Source organism: Eleginops maclovinus, chromosome 5 (genome assembly GCF_036324505.1).
Source record: "Eleginops maclovinus isolate JMC-PN-2008 ecotype Puerto Natales chromosome 5, JC_Emac_rtc_rv5, whole genome shotgun sequence".
Lineage (NCBI taxonomy): Eukaryota > Metazoa > Chordata > Actinopteri > Perciformes > Eleginopidae > Eleginops > Eleginops maclovinus.
Window position 1 is genome coordinate 9,323,596 of NC_086353.1, and position 19,290 is coordinate 9,342,885.

The window sequence follows — 19,290 nt, forward strand, 5'->3', positions numbered from 1 at the left end:
TTTCTTTTGACATTTTTGGGTAATTTGTGTGTTTTACTTCCATGCACTTAAGCAAATCATGAATTTAAGCCCATACAATCTCTCCTTGAAATGCACAAAAAGAAAAGCATTTTCACCTGACGTGTCCTCGTCTTATTATTTGAGCTTCGTTGTAACGGCTCATCTCTGACACGGATTCACAGGTTTGTGGTAAATCTGTCACTCCTCTTGAGTTTCTATGGATGAAATGATCAGCTGACTCTGCAATCTGTCTTTGAAAACATAATTAATGAATCCTTACCTTAATTAAGTTAATGTAGGTAACAGCTGTCACTGGAACTGCATTTCACTTCATCTTAAATTCAATATTACAAATGAGTCGTCAACAAAACGGTCTGTGAAATTATGCATAAATGCAATTCAGTACAGCTGTGTACTCCATGTTACAGAACATACATGTGGAAATTGTAGATCGGCACCATGGGTAGCTTTTGCTCTGGGCATATTTATTTTATTGGTAAGTATAATCTTGGATCAGTAAATGAGTCTTGTTGCAGATCGATGAAATCCCACCACAACTCCTTTTTCTAATATTTTCCAAACCATTTTAATGTTTCTTAAAAATGCCTAAGGGTGCAATATTATCGTAGAAAAAGATGAATAAGCTTACGATTTATGAGTTGTAATATTCAAGTGGAGAGCCAGGGTATTTAATCCTCATACCCAATAATTCTACAGCAACACTTGTAGAATATAATAAATGATTCACTTGCACCATTACTAAGTAGCCGACATGTCTTATTGCCCATAGCTGCAGTTATTGCCATGACTGTACTCTCTCTCTGTTTTGAATCTAAAGAATTAAAATAATAGATTTTAGTTTCGAGCTTGCAGTCAATAACTCATCACATTTTCACTCCTCTGTCAGTCAAAGCAAATAGTAGCTATAACTTGCTGTGACCTTAAGTATAGCAGCCCTGTCCTTTCTTTTGTCAGATGGCACATTCGAAGGCCTCTAGCTGACGTCAATGTGCTTTTTCATGGTTTCCATGGAGCGCTGTTGCTGAGAGGGCCTGGTGCTTAATTAGCTAAAAATCAAAAGGCATGGATAGCACATAGATGGCAAATTCTTTTTACTCCTTGACATGAGCTGTCATACATTTACTCACCAGGGCTTGCAGTGGCTATGTTCCTATTAATACTTTGACACCAAATATAAAACGGTACTGCTGGAAAAACTAATATGGGCCCTCAGCCTGTGTGCCTCACCACTGGGTTCCAACCTCTGGACCTTTATGGATCCTTTGAATGGGCTAGATGTGTAGTAGTTGGAGGCTTACAGTGGTGCATTAAGGTTGCATGACTAAAAATAGTGCCTGTATCAGTTAGAGGAACAGCAGATAGGCTGTGAAGCCACAGATTGGTAGCTTCAACACATTTATTAGAGGCTGCAGTATGTCTCTCAGTTCTTAATGCATGACTCAGGGTAGATCATGTAGATTAGCAGCGACATGAATAAATACAGTACCTCAATTCTGCATCTTTTAGCTTTTTTGAAAAAATTGTGATCCTTCATTTGTCGTAATCTTTTGAGATTCGAGTTTTTAAAAATACAATGATGTACAGTATCAATGTGCAGTGATTGTCTTTGGGCACAGTCGTGGGTAACACTAGCTCATTATTTGACCCTTTGACCTGTTAACGCAAAGCACGGTATCCAGGGATTTGGACGCAGATGAGCCATTTCCTTTGCCTTTCGCTGTTTCTCTCAGAGGAAATGGATTCCACATCCCCTCAATGCGACTACAGTCGAAAATGCATTTATTTCTTTGAAGAGTGCGGACAATCTGTGTGACTAAAGCACTCACTGCGCAATCCATCCCCCTCACCCAAGACCCTTTTTTCACAGTTAGATGGGATAATAGCCAAACAGCATCAGAGCTAACTAATGTGACTGCATAATAAACAGATGAGTCAGGGAGTATTCATTTGCATATCATCCCAACCTTATCAGAGCTCCTATATAGTGAATATTTTGTGATTGACTAATACCAATGAATTGGCCTGCGTGTGCAGTAAGCACGGTGAGAATTTAGTGTTCAAATGGCCGCTACGCAGTCTTGAAATCAAATATTTTTATGATGGAAATCATTATACATCTGCAGAGTAATTATAAAGTGTTCTAATAGTTGCTGGAAATACCCCCCTTGTAGCACTGACTGCTGTATTGAATGTAATTACTGGGAACTTATGCTAGAGGGAGCTAATTAATAAGGCATTTGTGAGTGGAAGAGAGGCTTTTTGAATATAGCTTAGCTATCATTTTACTGACAATGGAGAGCTACTTAGAATTAAAGCAGTATAAGTGGATAATTATGCTAATGGCTCAATTTGGATTTAAGATATGGTGGCAGGCTGTATTTCTCGATGATCACCGCTCCTGCATTACAGTGCTCTCACACAGGTTTTCTGTGCGTATGTGGGCTTATGTTCATATCATCTCAGTGGAGATGTCAGATGTTTTGTCCTGAGGCCACAGTATAATGTGTGTGTGTGTGAACTCCTCTGACACAACTTTTCTGCCTCCCATACAAATAAACAAAGCCTTTGGGAAAACTGGCTATGAACTCCTGCTCCCTGTGACGTATGAGTTTCTCCATTTTTCTGTCTTTTTCTCTCAAGCCTCATGGCTATAAACCTTTTAATGTGTCAATTTCCATTAGCTTATTGCATGTTAATTTTGTACGTGGAACTCCGGCATTGCCCTCCCAGGACAGAGTAACAGTGTTTGTTCTCCCCGACTTCAAAACAGCAAGCCTTCCTTCCTCTATTTAATTCAGCATCATCATCCAAACTGGGCTAATTGCTGTTTATACTTCATGTCTTTCTATAAAATACCATGCAGGATGCAGCATCTCCATCTCTCTGTACCCTGCCTTTGCCCCCCAGAAGCTCGCTGTTGAGCACCAAAGTTGCCTCAGCCAACATAGGTCTATGTATGTTATGTAAGGCCCACTATAAATAGGTTCACCCGGGATCTTTTGTCTTTACCTGATTCGCTCTTAGCCCAACAGTTTTTATTTCTGGAGAGAGCTGTGGAAGCTAGTGCAATGTAGAGCTGGCCGTTTCCATAGTTACTTTTGTTAGCTGCAAGCTCTTAACATTCTTCATCTGTTTCCTCACATGTCTGCTGTTAGCTATTTCTTTGAATCTGTTTGCGTTGCTTGTCCCCTTAATAACTGTATGTGCATCGATAAAGCAGCGATAGAAACATTTGGTTTGAAATATTATCATTCATATTCATAAACATACACGTTGTGGAGTCAATTGATTGAACGAGATAGAAATCAGTGTGGGAGCAGATGAGTCAGAGACTACAATATGTAGATCTTAACTTCTGTTGGACATAATAATAGTCCCATGTTGCATGATAATGATTTTTTTATATTGATATTATTGAGTTTCAGTCTAAGGGGGTTGTTGTTGCATCTGGTGAAGCACTAAAACCTAGATGTTTGCATTTTAATCAATTGTTACACCATAAACTCCATTATATTTGGGATTATTTAGTTTAAATCAAATCTTTGAAATGATGAAAATTCACAGTTGCATATCACCGATTTCTCTTTAAAAAATCTGAGCAGTTAGGTAACTGCAGGTACAATAGTTGGATCAGGCCCAAGAATTTGACAGAGCGCTGCCAGCATGGATCCAGCAGAGAAGAGGGCAAGGTGGGAACCAGGCAAGGGAAATGTGTGTGGAGGAGTCTGGGGGCATGGTTAAAGAAACACTGGGGCATTCTGCAATCATGATTGGAGAGCTGAATATGATTCTCACCCATCCCTTCTGTCGAACCAAAGAGTACAGGCGGCTGGGGACCAAAGTGGGCGAGTGCGAAAGTATTTTTGGATCGCACGGGAAACCTGCCACACCAACAGCAGCAGCAGCAGCAGCAGCAGCAGCACCGGGGCCTGGTACCGGGCTTCCCTAACCCACTCCCACTCTCAGAGGAAGAGCAGGAGAGAGATGCTCCTTCAAAAGAAGAACCACGCTTCCGCTGCTTTTATTTTTCTTATTTGTACTATTTTTCTTTCAATTGCCCAGTGTTTGAATGATGATGCAGTATATATAACTATCCAGAACCCAACATGACAGAGAGAGAGAGAGAGATAGAGAGAGAGAGTGAGAGAGAGAGAGAGAGAGAGAGAGAGAGAGAGAGAGAGAGAGAGAGAGAGAGAGAGAGAGAGAGAGAGAGAGAGAGAGAGAGAGAGAGAGAGAGAGAGAGAGAGAGAGAGAGAGAGAGAATAACGAACTTGGCAGCTGAGGCGAGTATCTTGTATTTATAGAAAGTCGTGTTTCCGGCAGAGGTTTCTGTGGTTTTAGCACTCCCAATCCATTTTGCGGTGTCTTATAGGCCCTTTTGTATCCAGGTTTAGATTGAAGATGTTCCCTCATCTAACGCCTTGGGGGGAGATTTGACTATGAGACATGTCAGAATGAGATTTGGGGGAGGCAGATGGATTCCTCCAGCTCTTGCGCAACCCTAGCTTTCTAAGGAATGCTCAAAAAAAATCTGCTTTGCATCCACTAACTTAAAGAGGCATTAGTCAAAAGTACAACACAGCACTTGGGGCTGAATGTAAATGCATGTTTTATGATCCATATGTGTTTCATCACTGCATGGATGCAGGCAAAGCATCAGCCTACGTTTTTAATCTCAGGCTTTTTGAATTTGTCCTGTAGATCCAGTATTTTCTATATAACCTCTCCAGATCATGGTAGGTTTAAAGTTCTTTTTTATTTCAAACATTAAATGGCAGCCTCTGCATCTTAGTGGATTTCCTGGTATGGAAAAGGTTCTGCTATTATTTACTCGCAAACAGTGTGGGTTGCACAGTTGGTTGACAAAATGCCAAGGCATTGAGACTTAGATGAGCTACTGTACATCCAGTGGAATACAATATATTTATAATTACAAATGATTGCTTGTTTATGCTCTCGAATAGGAATGTGGATGTGCTGCAGAATCACCCTACTCTTCAGTTCATATAGTCTTGAGACATATACAGTACCAGTCTGGACATAAAGGTCTGTATTGTACACTAGATCAAGAACTCACATTGCAACAAAAAATGCCTACTGATTTTCAAGAATGAATTAAAGTCATTAACTTCCCTGATTCAGATTACACCCCATTCACAATGTGCTTCTTAGAACAATAGCAATAAAGATAACAACAAGTACATCAATGATAAATACATTTGCCGATACTCCTGATCGGCCTCTGGTCACCTCTGTTCTCTGGCCAAGTTTTGAGCTCATCGTCTTATGCAAATGGGGAGTTGAACATTTCAATTCTCGATGTACAGATAAAACTAGATGTAATGTGATCCTTTGATGTGCCTCTTGTAGCTTGTATCGATAGCTTGACTGCTGCACAGTCTTGCAAAATCAACAAAATGCCATTGCTCGTAGATTCAATCCTTTGATTTGTATCATTTTTTTTTTTTTGTCTGGATCATAAGGTTGAAGTAACTTGTGAAATAAGTTGTTTCAGGAAAGAAAATACAGCCGGAAACAGGTGTATCTGTATTGGTTGGATCAGTTAAGTCTCATTAGCATAGCAGCTGTTTCTGCTTTAAAGGAAATTAATATTATTCAAAATATAGAACAGACATTGCTGTCCAACCTATCCTTCATCTTGCAGGCAGTGATCTCAGAGGGCAGTCACTCCTCACTGCCTCTTCAACTCTATCAGGCACCCACCTGCAAGCACAACTCCCACTCACTGTCCAGGAGTGAACCTGAAAATAACACGGCCAGGGGGTTACATATGCAGTATAAAGAAAAGTATTTACCTTTTTCTGGGCCACAAAGAATTCACTTCAGTTAGGAGATATAAATCATCTCAGACACAATTTATCAAGCTGGAGTAAAGTAATCAACAGCCTGAATGCAAGTCACAGGAGATCTGTAATTGTCAGGTTGATGGTATTTTAGGCATCTAGGGATTACATTACTGTACTTTGAAAAACAGCTGTACAGCAGTATTTAAGCAGTGCTACTGGAATGGCCCTCCTATGCATCTTGTCAGTCTGTCGCTCCACAAATGTACTTATTAGATGGTTTGCCATTAAGCTTAATTTGTGATTCCCAGAGGATGAATCATACTGACTTGTTGATCCTCAGACCTTTCCCGTAGTGCCACCATCACTAGTTGTTTTCACTTAACCTGTGAAAAATCTCCACATTTACTGTATATATAAGCCGTTATTCAGAATTTCATTGTTGCCAAATCAGGGATCCTCTGAATTTTCTTCTATCATATCGTATCGTACTCTCCTACAAACCCATGAGGTTGGTATTTGTGATTTTGAGTGCTCACAGCAGCAGTCTCAATTCAAACACAATCCGTTTTTTGCAGGATGTCCCCTCTTTCTCTCTCCCCATTTCCAGTCTATCCTCTGTACTCTCCATAAAAAGGCACACAGCTACATATCAATATATATATATGTATGGCCATATTTAATTTGTTAATCTTATTAAGACAGACAAATTGATATAAGGGCTAATTTATAAAGCCATACTACAAGTTGAGCCTATTTCAGGCCAGGACTATATTAAAGCATTCCACTTGTGCTTTGCTGAAATGATCTTTTCATTAAAGCCATGTTTCATCTTCTGTCCTCAGCCAGTACTTTGAACCTCTTTTGAAGTCAATATCCTTGTTAAAACATGGAAGCAACTCTGTATTGCTCTACATTATTTCTGAACCTACCACAACCATTCCCTAAGAAATGGATTTGTCTCACAGTGCTTGGATGGAAAGGAATAAAACAAAGGCTTTCATTTATCTTTCACAGGTATGGAGTTACCCCTGCGCTGTAATGTCAGTAAGTGCTTACATTACATAAATCCATTACTTAGTGCCTGTGCTGTGGCATTTTATGGAGGAGAGAGGTTAGCCACACTGCAGTTATCATAACAGCATCTCGTGATCTGAACCCTGTGTGATCAGATTGGTTTTAATAGACTCCGGATTACTTGGAGGCAGTTCCTCAAAGCTAAACATCTCAGGGCCTAGAATTAGAGTGCACATCTGAGGTGGAAACGATTTGTTCAGGAGAATGTCACTGCTGCAATGAAAGAGCTTATATGCTATTATCATACACTACCTTAAAAAGATGACAGGGCAGTGAGATCCTTTGATACATTTTCCACCGCTCCTTTAGTATTGAAGGAGATGACATTAAATATGAGGCGTCTAAGCAGGCTGTTTATTATGTCTAATAGTGTCTTTGCATTTGTACTTCAGTAATCCTATTTTATTTACTATAGCCACAAGCTTTTTTATCTTCAGTTAAACCAGTCCCTAATAAATCCCTCTCAGATACTTTTCAATTGGCCTGAGCTCACAGGAGCCTTTTAGTACAGTTAAAAAAATAAAAACGCTGTCTGTAGTGGTGTAAATGGAGCGATTTTCTATGGCTTTGGTCTATTTATCAATACATCCTTGCTTGTGTACAGAAATGTGCACTCCTGACCCCTTAACAAAGGTTGCTTCCTCACAAGTCCTGCATTCAAAATGTTACACAAGAAAAAAAGAAAAGAATGTAAGCAACTATATGTGCTCCTTACTACTTAAACTACTATTAAGCGCAATGGTTCTTGTTAGTGTTATATTAATGGAGCATTTTTCTTTTTCACAAATTAACATGTCAACAGTGCTTTCATGTTGTAGTTGATCAATGGGGAACTCATTTTCACTGCCTTTTGTAGATTCCTGGGTTTTATCAGGTCCATACAGGCATGTATGTGTAAACATTTCCTAAAGCTTTCCAACATGTAGTGAATAAAATATTACAATATTTCACTCCGAAATGTAGTGGTATTTAGGTATAAAATACTCAAAGGAAATAGATTTTTTAGAACTGTTTGCAGTTAACATGTATACCAATGGAATCAAACATCTGCTTTAACAAAAACAAAGAGACCTTAATCATCCTGTAAATGTGATGATTGTATGCATTTAATTGTTCCAGCAGGAAATCAGAATTTCCTATAATCTGATTAGGTTGATTTAAGGCACAGATAGCAGATATGTCTGCAGAGCCAAAGGAAACATTGAGGGTAGAGTGAAAAACACCGTGTTTGTGTGCTGCTGGTTCATGAGTGGCTACAACCTGAATGCTGTTGCAGCGTCACTGTCCACGGTCCTGAACCTCCAGCCGGAGCCAGAGGTCTGCTGCAGACTGCAGCATCCTATGAAAGAGTATTGACTTTTTGTAATAGGAAGTGTGACCACGGAGGGCACCCAGCAACAGATGCGAAACAGAAAAAAATGCTTTGGGGGTTGAAATGTCATGTGAACAGTTGGGTTCAACCACTGAACACCTCAGGGGTGTTATCGACTCCCTTCAATGCTTTTAAAGGCCAAGGGTTCGTTTAGACTGGGCTTTGCGGTTATTCACCCTCATAGTGTTAGCGACCACAATTTACAGCGACCACAAGACAGGGAGTACATATCTGGAAGTAAATCAAAGAGGTGGACTGCTAGGAAGAGTTGTTCAGTTTAACTGCTAGAAAACATGTAGGCCATGTAGTCTGGCCCAGATCTGATGCGGACACAGAGGCAAGTGTCAGGGGAGAAATACGCTTACCAGACTACAGGTTGTTATAGTATTTGTCTTTAAAACGAAGTAGGCCTAATTAATTCACTAGTGCTTACTTCAAAGACTGTCTGGCAGACTCAAGAGAATACCTTATTATCTGCTCAGGCTCACGTGCTTTTGCGTTGACTCGTTTAATCATTTTGAGTGTAGCTTTTGTCCTTTCCTTTTGTCTCACTTTGTTACATTTGGTACATTTACATTAGCTTCACTTAGCTATTACATGTCATCGAATCGCACAGATTAACAATGTATGTTGTCAAGTCTAAGAGCAAGTAGTCCTACCTATAAAGCATTACCATATTTTTGTGCTGCTTTGACTGAGTTTAAAAAAAAATGTTTATATATAAAGCCCTGTTGCTTTAGTTCTTGAATGTTGAACTTGAATTTAAATTTCACATATATATTTATTGCACTTGGCTATTCCTGTACGTTGATCTCTGTATGTCCCTTTCTATCAATATTTTATTTGTCCCTTCTCCTGCCACAGCTATAGGCCTCAAAGACCACAGTGTTTATTGTGTATATCTTGAAATGAATTATATTACATTTCCAAATTTGTAACATGTTTAAACCTTTTGTAGGACAAATGTGTTGCAAATATGGTGCTGTTTTCTGAGCTGGTATCCAAAACTGCATGTGATCTGTAGATCAGTCTATTAAAACTATATCCTGAGTATTATGTCCTTCAAATATATCCTGATACATTATAATAATGTGATATAAATCGTCTTTTAATTAACCCTAACCCCCTTGAACCTAAAATGTATTTATTTCTGAAACACCTTATTCTATAACTTTAATAATTTAGACTGCCTATGATTACATATGTCACCTTACATTACCTTCATGTTAAACCACCTGACCTACCTTCTTATCTCCAAAATCTCCAATACCCCTGCTTTGTGAGATCAATTCAGTTAAACTGTTCACTTTACCATGTATTACCTCTCTTTGCATAAAATAACTTTAAAAACTAAATAGGCGAATCATAGAGTTAGGCTACCTCACCTATTTCACATGCAGTGTGACACTGTGTGATGTTGAGGGTGATGTCAAGAGAAACAAGACTGTCATTACCTTAATGGTTGTTTAATTGAACTGATACATTGTTTCAGGGACAGAGATGCCACCAGAACAACGTTTTTACCACCCAACACTGGTGGCCACTTGTTGCAACGTCAGACTCCATCTCTCCGGTCTGGGAGGAGGGAGGATTAGAGGAGGGGGGACTCCGTCACATCCTCTGTCCATGTATGGGCATGAAGTTTACACGCAGCGGGGAATCCTCTCACTGGAGCTGATGAATGGGGAGGAGGGCCGAGGGAGCTGCCAAAGTGTATATAAGGAGAGAGAGGGGAAGTCGCTGATGTGAAATCCACAGAAAGCAAATACCCAGCGAGGAGCAGAGACGAAAAGGAATACCTTTTAATTGCTTTTTACACCTTTGACACAGACCACTTTGGATCATTTGTTGAAAACCATCAAAAGGGGAGTTGAAAGAAAACAGTCATCTGCATAATTTATTTTACATTTTCCCCTTTTACCTTTTTCCCTGGGAGACACGGACTTCTATGAGCAGCATCAGTATGTTGAACAATATGGATTTGAATGCGAAAGATTCTTTTTACCCTCAGTTTGACAATTGCAACAGTTCTTCCATGGGAATGGACAACAGCGTGCGGAAAGATAACCAGGAGGTGTATGTCGATGCAGAGCGGGGGGTACCTGCCCAGTTTGGCCATGGTGAGTCCGCATCTTTGCACAGTCGATCAACATTTGCATGCAACATCATTTAAATGTGTTGAATATATGAGAACCAGAGGAGATAGAGAACTCTTTCCGTACATTCGTGTAGACAATATTAAGGCATCTTATCAAGGCATTCCTGTGCCAAAACACTATGAATGTTTATGTAACGCTGATTTTTCCTCCTCGTTTAATATGCGCTGATTCTCAATTATAAATCACTCGCGATGACAAAGTTTTCTCTCTTGTTAATTCAACAGAAGGAACCCCAGCAACCCTCAAAACCGAAGCTTCCAACTCGGAATTTGCTTTTAACCCTTGCGAGTGCCCAAAAGACTCCTACACCCCCTCTTCGCTCGCCTACTCCGGCAGTTTCTATGTTGAGGCATCTCAGGGAGCGCCGTGCAGCACCGAAACACTTCTCAATATGATCACTGAGATTGTGGGTATATCCACACTGCCACTTTTAGACGTGCAACAGAGCAATAACAGTCGGGGAACTTATCCATCGCCTGCGCCGATGGACAGCAGCAATGGCCATTTTGGAGACCCAGGCGTCAAGAGGCAATCTTTCACCTGCTCCGGACCCTCTCCCCCTGTTTACTCTCCTGACCAGACGTGCCCGAGTTACGCTGATGATCAGAACCAGAAGAAGGACGAACCAAAGTCAGAGGCTGCTTCCTTCCCTGTCGTGGTTAAGAATGAGTTTGAAAGCAGCTGCTACGAGTGGGGGACATTTAACAAGGCTGGTTGTTTGGAGACGAGTTTCCAAACAGAAACCTTCCCAATGTCAAGCGACTTCCCCCCTGAGCAACAAATGGATGTCAAGGAACTTTTAGACACATTTCCCCCAATATGTCCCAACCCAGAGATGGAGTTTAAAGTGGAGGGAGGTATCAAACAGGAGCCGTGTTTCTCTGACACCTGTTCTCAGAGCTACTCCAGCCCCATGTACAATAATTACCTCCCTCCCCCTCCGATGGGCCTCTCCTCTAACCTCAAACCCTTCCCCGAACCTCCACAGCCATCTAACCAGTGCGATTCCTTATACACATCTCCAGCTTTACCCAGCACCATAGACTCCATCCTGTACTCTTCCTTGTTGCCAGATTCTTTCGCCCAAAGTTACACCACCCGTCCTACCAAACCCACCCGGGCCCGGAAGAGCCCCGCAGCCGCGCACGGCCCCGCCAAAGAGAAACCCTTCACCTGCCCCATGGAGAGCTGCGACCGGCGCTTCTCTCGCTCCGACGAGCTCAACCGGCACATCCGCATCCACACGGGCCACAAACCTTTCCAGTGCCGCATCTGTTTGCGCAGTTTCAGTCGTAGCGACCACCTTACCACCCACACCAGGACTCACACCGGGGAGAAGCCTTTCTCCTGCGACGTGTGCGGAAAACGTTTTGCCCGGAGCGACGAGAGGAAACGGCACGGACGCGTACACCTGAAACAGAAGGAGAAAATGGAAATAAAGCCACAGGTGACCACCAGCGCGTGGACTTTCACTCTTCCAGAGGGAATTTGAAGAAAAAGCTGTGCGTCCACACATACACGACATTAGGATCTTTCCGTCTTGGAAGATAAAGCCAGCTGACAACAAGTTTACGTCCAAGTTGGTTTGACTGGCAATGCCTGGCACGAGGTTTTGCAAATATTGCATTTTTTTGAGGAGCAGAAAGGAAAGGAGAGGTCTGCTTCGGCCTTAGTGCCTGCTGCTGATGCTGCTGACTTAATGCAAAGATGCATAAGTTGAAAAAGTCGATAAACAGATAATATGTGACTTGTTGCTGTTACTGTCAGTAGAGCCAAGCCTCTCTGCTGCGGCATTGCATGACTGCTGTTCAGCACCTCTTCTCCTGGACAGCTCCGACCTCCATCGCCTCTGAGCCTGTATGGATTGCACTTACAGATTATTAATATTTCCATTTAAGATTCTTATTTTTTGCTTTTAGCATTCTTAGAGCAATGGTTTGGACTATGTTTCTTAAAATGCATGTTTATGTCAGTGTTTTTTTTTCCTTTAAGCGGAATATCAACCACTGTCAAGGTACTCCTTCACTCCATTGTGAAGGTTATGGACCTGAATGTAGGCTAACATATGTATGGCTTTGACCATAAAGCTGTCCATCTTTGATCAAATTTAGTGTTTGTTTAAATTCTTATCATTTGGCTGTCAGTGTTTTTTGTCATTGGTCTTTGTGTAGTGTTACAATTAATTGGACTATTACAATTGTGAAAGATATATCATAAATGGGAAATAAATATATTTGTATAACTGTACTTCTTTGTATTTTTATAGCTAATTGTATATTTTACATTTATCACATTTGAGTGTCATTTATCAAGGTGAAATGTATTCTAAATCACTAATAATGTCTTGGTTTTTGAGGGCTATTGTTTAGTAACACAATATTTTAAATGTTACAATTTGATATCAGAAACATTTTCGCACTTCATCCCATTGGTATGATAAGAGTTATTTAATTAAGCTGCTGGTTTAGTTTTAAAAAGGGACCAGTAGGTACACTTGTTGTAGTACAGCTTTTCAACAGAAATGATTTTACAGTATGTACAGAAGTATATTTAATCGAGCTAGAAATTACTAGCAAATTATAAAATATTGCTTTTGAGTAATCAGGTAGCACACATTGCTGCGAGTTTCTGTGGACTTTACCTTGGACTTTACCATGAAAGGGTTTTGACTCCTGGTATCTTTTGCTGGAGATACTGTATGCTGAAATGTACACTTTAGCAAAAAAAATAAAAATAAAAAAATGTTGAAAGTTTGGTGAAATTGTCACCTACAGGGTACGGTACTGCAAAAAAGTAATTTAACTTGCCTTAAGTTATATTAACTGTTCAAGTAAAGATTTTGTACATAGACAGTTTCTACAATACTTTAAATGAATATTGATGTTGTTATTTTTATGAAAAGTTTATGAACAAAATAAACAATTTCTGGAAGCAGCACGTTTCTTGTCTATGGTTTAAAATGATCAAAATGATATCTCTTGCTCCCTTTGCCCTATCTGTGTCATACGGCACTGAGACCCCCATTGGATCATTCAGATGAGTGTATCTTCTACAAAAACTTAACAGTCCACGTGTGGCACCAGGCTGTAGTCCTAACATTAGACTTCACAGTTCTACCCTGTGACTCAAAAGGCTTTTGACTAAAACACATTAAAGAGAGATACCCTATTACTCAGTGCTGGGATTCTGAATCCACCCGACTTCAAAGATCACTTTTCTCATGTTCTAAATGTGTGCACCATGGGTGCTGTGGTAATCTCTACAGGAAAAGTGTTAAACAGGACATTTTCTTCCCATGTCAATGAGATGATCTGATGCTCTCAGTTCATTCATTCCTTTGTTCATTCAATCCCCATTTTTGCAATAAAAGGATATTAATTTCCACTCGATTGCTGAATGCGATTATGGTCTATTATCATGTAATTTTTTCTCTCAAAGAATGGTGGTACTAAAGTCTGCTCTTGCCAAAGCTGCATGTGCATTCTTGTAAATGCTTTTAATAGTCTTCTTGAAACCTCTCTGCTAGAATAAAAAGTGTCTCAAGCCATTGCTTCTTTTTATTATAGTATTTATTTCCCCCTATAATGAACAAATTCAAATTGCGCTGAATTTACAAGTAAAGTGATACAAAAACCAACACTTTTAGCACAGCACTAGTAATGTTTAAGATAAGCCTTTGCGTCTATAAGAGATTTGGGAAGAAGATGGTTGTGCTGATACTTAAAATGGGATTCAAAGATGCTCTGTGCTCTGTGCTTCTCTATAGGAGGCCAAGATGTTACATCTGTCATTGCAAGCCATGCAGGCATGTATTACCAGGGACTCCACTGTGTATGTATGACATGCATGTGCCCATGACGCAGACGGCTGGCCAAACACTACTGTGCTTGCCCCCGGCAGTGCGTAAGAGTCTGCGTTGTCTGAAGCTGACAAACATACTGTACCAGTGTGAAAATGCAAGCTGCTACATGGAGCCCTGTGAATAGTATGTGCCCATCCTCTGCTGTCCATCACTCATCATCACTTACAATAGCACAGGGCCAATCTAGCATCAACGCACACTCCCTTATCTATGTTGTTTTAGTGGCAAACACTGTCCAGTGATGGATTGTTGAGGTTTTGAATTGCATTGATGTTCTGTCACAGTGACCATTATCCTGACACTTGAAGACTGAAGAGTTATTGAACTCTGGCCAGTGATGGAATTTCTGCATTTGTGCATTTGGAAGCTCAAATTCACATTTGCATACTGTAAATGGTCCTTGAATTATCTACAGCATGTGCGTGCGCTTTCGGCTGCGTTGTCTTTATCGAATACGTTTAGCATGTCATAAACCTTCCTAACTCCCTCTCTGTTACAGACTAAATACATAAATCAGTTATTTTCCACTGACTGACATTTATGTCTTTTTACTCCTGTAGATATGCGTAATTGCTAAAGCCATTAAGTAATTGTGCTGGGAGGGCACATGACCGCCACTGAGAACCATGATTTCTCAGAATGCGGACCTCTGCTGTGAATAGTAGCACATCGAGTCCATTAAATCCTGCCAGGATGTTACTAATGCAAACATGTTAACATTAGGACTGTTGCACTGGGGAGGGGGGAGGGTTATCCAAGGTTAGTGTCTGCTTGTGACTAATATGTTCCATATGTAAGCAGGGAGAAAAGCCATGAACAGATGAGATTTCCCTTCTTCATTGTCTCATCCAATTAATCGCTTAATGCAGGATTGCTTTTGGATAAGTCTATGGGACTATTTATCTGCTGTACCAAATGAGTATTTTGGCTCAGGATTACATTTTTTAAATCCCTAAAAATGACAGTGAAGTATTAGATGGGTCTCGAATTCTGAGGATAAGTGTCATTGCAGAATGATATGATGTACAATACTTGTAGGCTTTTATATATTTTTTCGGCTTAATCTATTATTATTTATTTCATAATACACAAGTAAATACTGATCTATGTTCTATAGGCTGATAACTGACGCACATCCTCAACAGTCTCAAGCCAATCCACATCTGTTCTGCTGTTAAATATCTGAAGTCTTCTTAAGAGGGACAAGAGCGGCCCCAGTCGTCTCTGAAGAGCCCAACATCCCTTTTATCCATGCTTGAACTCCAAACAATTCTACCTCTACAACAATAATCCAATAATGACTTTCGCAATGTATGAAAATGGGTTTATTTGCTTGTATGAAGGATCGGAGGCAGTTTCAGTGGTTCAAGCTGCAGGTATCAGGTCACCTCAAGTACCTATTAATAATCACAGTCCTACTTGAGACGGTCCATATGGCCCCACAGTCTCATTCACTCGTGGATTGATCTATTGTGGGATAATCACCACATAATTTTATGCGCACCTTTAAAATGTGGACCAGGGCACGTCATGGTCCTTGGGGTGGGCTCAGTAATCAAGGTGCATAATCGCATGGCGGGTAATGGCAATCAGGCTTAGCAGATTAATTCCTCGGATCATACATCAGCCTGTCGGTCCTGTATCTGATCATGAAGAAGGGTGTAGGTGGTCTGGAGAGTGCAGGTGATTAAAAAGAAGAGAACCGTTGCGGCGAGAAGGAGCTCGTTATGCAAACATTTTAAAGTACCTAATTTCTTTCATTGTTCTGGCTTCCAAATTTCTTCATTTTTTTTTACTGATCAGACAAAGCAAAAAACTGAGGAAATAACTTGTCTTTCTCCTTGAACTTTATGTCAACCCAAGGGTGATGGAGTTCACTCCACTTTTGTCCTGGTCATGGCATCTCTATGGTTACTAACACTTGCAATATATGATGTATCTTAAGTGAATGGGAAGCAGTCAGCATACCCCTGAAAGCTGAATGTCTTGACAGCAAATACCCTTGGAAAATTTTAGGTTTGAGCCCATACAATAATGCAGCAGTGTACCTTGTGAATACTGTGACAGCCTCCAGTAATTGAGACAGTCAATACAAATAATAACGTCAGTCCATACAAACAGCTAACCATTTATTTTTAACCCGTCTGAGATCCTTCTGTGTTGGATGCTTCAAGTTAGTATAGCAACAGTTTATTTTTTTGTATTCACACTATCTTAAATTGCTGCTTGTAGTGACAATTTCAGCCTTTGAGCATCTTTCAAGTCATTGTTTTGGTTTTACAACCGGCATCTTGTTGCTTTACTCTTAACGCTCTCACTGTGTAGTCTTTTTCAGCTGTTTTAGGAAAAAAAGTTCTAAAAGCTGAATGTATTCCACCTGCTCAGCAACAAATAGCAAGTAGACAAAGCTGGCAACTAGCTGGAGAACATGACAAAGAATTTAGCAGATAATAAGCTAAATATTCACCTCAAAGGATGGTGGAGACCAAAACCAGAGCTAAAAGAAATTATAGGAAAACTTCTAATTATCAGGTAACCAGAAAGACAATGCAAACTGTGTCTGAATGTTGCTTTTTTATTAGCTGGATGTGTAAATAAAAAACAATGTAAGGAGTTAACCATATCAACTTTATATGGTAATAATATGTGCACACATGGTATCCCCAAATATGCAGCTCTTGAGAGATATGATTATTATTTATTTAGTTTAAACGAAAATGCAATCACATGTTTACCATCCAGACAACCTGCCCATATTCTTACTCCAACACACACCTGATTAGCTTTTCTCCCTTTCCTTCCATAATGATTTTTTTTTATTCAAGTGTCATACACAAAAAGGTGCCCAGCCCACATGTGCTTGTAAAACCTTCGGAGGCAAGAGAAATCAAAGAGAAATCAGGCAAACACAGACACAATAGTTCAGAAATAAACTTAACACAATTAAATATACAATGCTTAGAGTATATATGTGCTGTATACTACCTTTACCTGGTATATAAAACAGACAGAAGGGAATGTCTGGCAGATGTTTTCATTAAAATCTTTTCTCACAGATCATGAAAAAAACAACAGTAGAAAATAAAATGTATTTCCCTCTTAACCTTAGCCAAATAACACTGGTGACACTTTCTGTCCTCCTCTGGGTTCGGGAGCCTCCAGTTTTCACAGCCGGAGGCAGAATGCCAAATCTTAGCTGAGCACAAATAGACCTCTGAGCTCTGACATATTGCTTTGGATGGTAAGTGTCCTTGATAACACTATGAGTTCTCAGTCTTTGCTTGCTTGGTAGTTCTTTTGACCAATTCCCTTCCTCATTTTCAGATAGCAGAGACTTCCAATAACTAGAATGCAACTTTTATAACTGTTGCTCAGGATAGTTTGGACGGCTCTGACAGCGGCTGGTTGTGACAATAGGATGACATGTTAACCATTAACCTGGTCATCTGTTGGCAGTGTACTAAAGCTTCCTCTAACAGTGAATGGTCAGTCACATCAGTCATAATATATGTCAGAGGTGATGTGCAAAAAAAAAAAATCTATGTTTTCAACACTTTACTTGACGTCTTAAAAATGATATGGTACAATGATGTTTGTGGAGGAAAATTAGCTTATGGTGCACAGATATCATCAACTTCCACAGGAGAAACGTAGCTGGAAGCATCCTGGATTGACAGTTATGCTTCTGAGGGAAGTTTGTGCTGGTGGATAAAGAAGGTGCGACTTATATAAAAACCTGCCATCGCATTAGCATGCAACCGTCTGAAATAAAAGTGTAAAATCCACTCATCTATATAACATCAGCATAGACACACAACTGTTGACCCCTCTTCCCATAAAATAAATTACCGTCTGACCATGTGTCCAGTAGAGCTGTGAGTGATTACTTTAGTGCTTTGACATTTGCAACAGCAGTAATGAGGCATGTCTGTGACAGCTGTGTCACTACCAGCAGCCTATGTCTCGGCTGTTCAGTTCAACGCTGGGAAGGAGGCATACTGTGGCCAAACACTGGCACTCTCTCTAGATAATGATGGTTCAGCGATAGAGGAGCAGAGAAAATGTGTCGAAGTCTAAGAAAACCGTGCGCACGTGTGTTTTCACCTAGAGAAAGAAGTGAGGCCGATTGAGAGTGTATGTGAAGTGTATTAGTATATGTGTGTGTGTGTGTGTATGCATGTCTGTCATTGCCAAGATGGAATCAGAGACTGGGAGAGGAGGCTGGGACATAAAGACTAGTAGTGTAAAAATGAGTGGGCTGAACATGCACAGCTCATACAGTGCACACTCCCGTCAAGCATGGTGACGATTTGCATGTGCACACCAGCTTCCAAGCCAACCGCAGTATGTATTCTGCATCTAAATTAACCATAAAAATCAAGCATCGCTCTTTGGAGCTCCATGAAATGTATGCAAAATGCAGCTACTTCAACATTAGCGACTGGCTCTCCCTGCCGCAACAGTTGTGTTAATGCCCGCTGAATTCTGATAGTTTGAGGATTGGAGCCATTAGTAAAGAATAAGAGAGAGAGAGAGAGCAGAGAGGCTCATTATTTTCTAGTCATGTTCTCGGGGGACCTAAATCTTACAGATGCAATCAGGCATTCGTTTTTTTATAAAGGTTTAAGATAATTTGTGCTTATTCGGTCCTGTGTTACCGTTATTCCATTTTACTTTTGTTATTTTTCCTATTTTCTTTTGCCGTCTGATCATTTCTGTTCTACAATCAGTTATATTTAATTGACTAGATTTAGCTGTAGATGTAGGTGTTCTCATTCTGCCTTAAGAGTAAAACCACCTTTTTAAACATACCATTACAAGTTAAAATGTTTAACATTGTTACTGAATGGGTCTAATTTATGCTGTTACAGACTAAAGACATCTGTGGGCCCCCATCACTTACATTACTGACACATTATGAAAAAAACTCTTAATCACCCATTTGAACAATATGAATGATTAAGGCAAGCATAACATGTTTCAATGTTCATAAAG

General features: G+C 40.2%; 1 protein-coding gene across 2 annotated transcripts; it reads left to right on the forward strand.

Annotated features, from left to right (window-relative positions):
* The first annotated feature begins 10,040 nt into the window (after positions 1-10,040).
* LOC134865033 (early growth response protein 1-B) lies at positions 10,041-13,589 on the forward strand. Of its 2 annotated transcripts, XR_010165890.1 has the most exons (3): positions 10,041-10,394; positions 10,658-12,195; positions 12,246-13,589. XR_010165890.1 is itself a non-coding variant. In XM_063884416.1 (2 exons), exons 1-2 carry the CDS (start codon positions 10,223-10,225, stop codon positions 11,923-11,925), a joined length of 1,440 nt encoding a protein of 479 aa, XP_063740486.1. In that variant the 5' UTR covers positions 10,041-10,222; the 3' UTR covers positions 11,926-13,589. The 2 variants fall into 2 exon arrangements, 1 of the variants encoding a protein (XP_063740486.1); XM_063884416.1 differs by having other exon boundaries at positions 10,658-13,589.
* Positions 13,590-19,290: the final 5,701 nt, after the last annotated feature.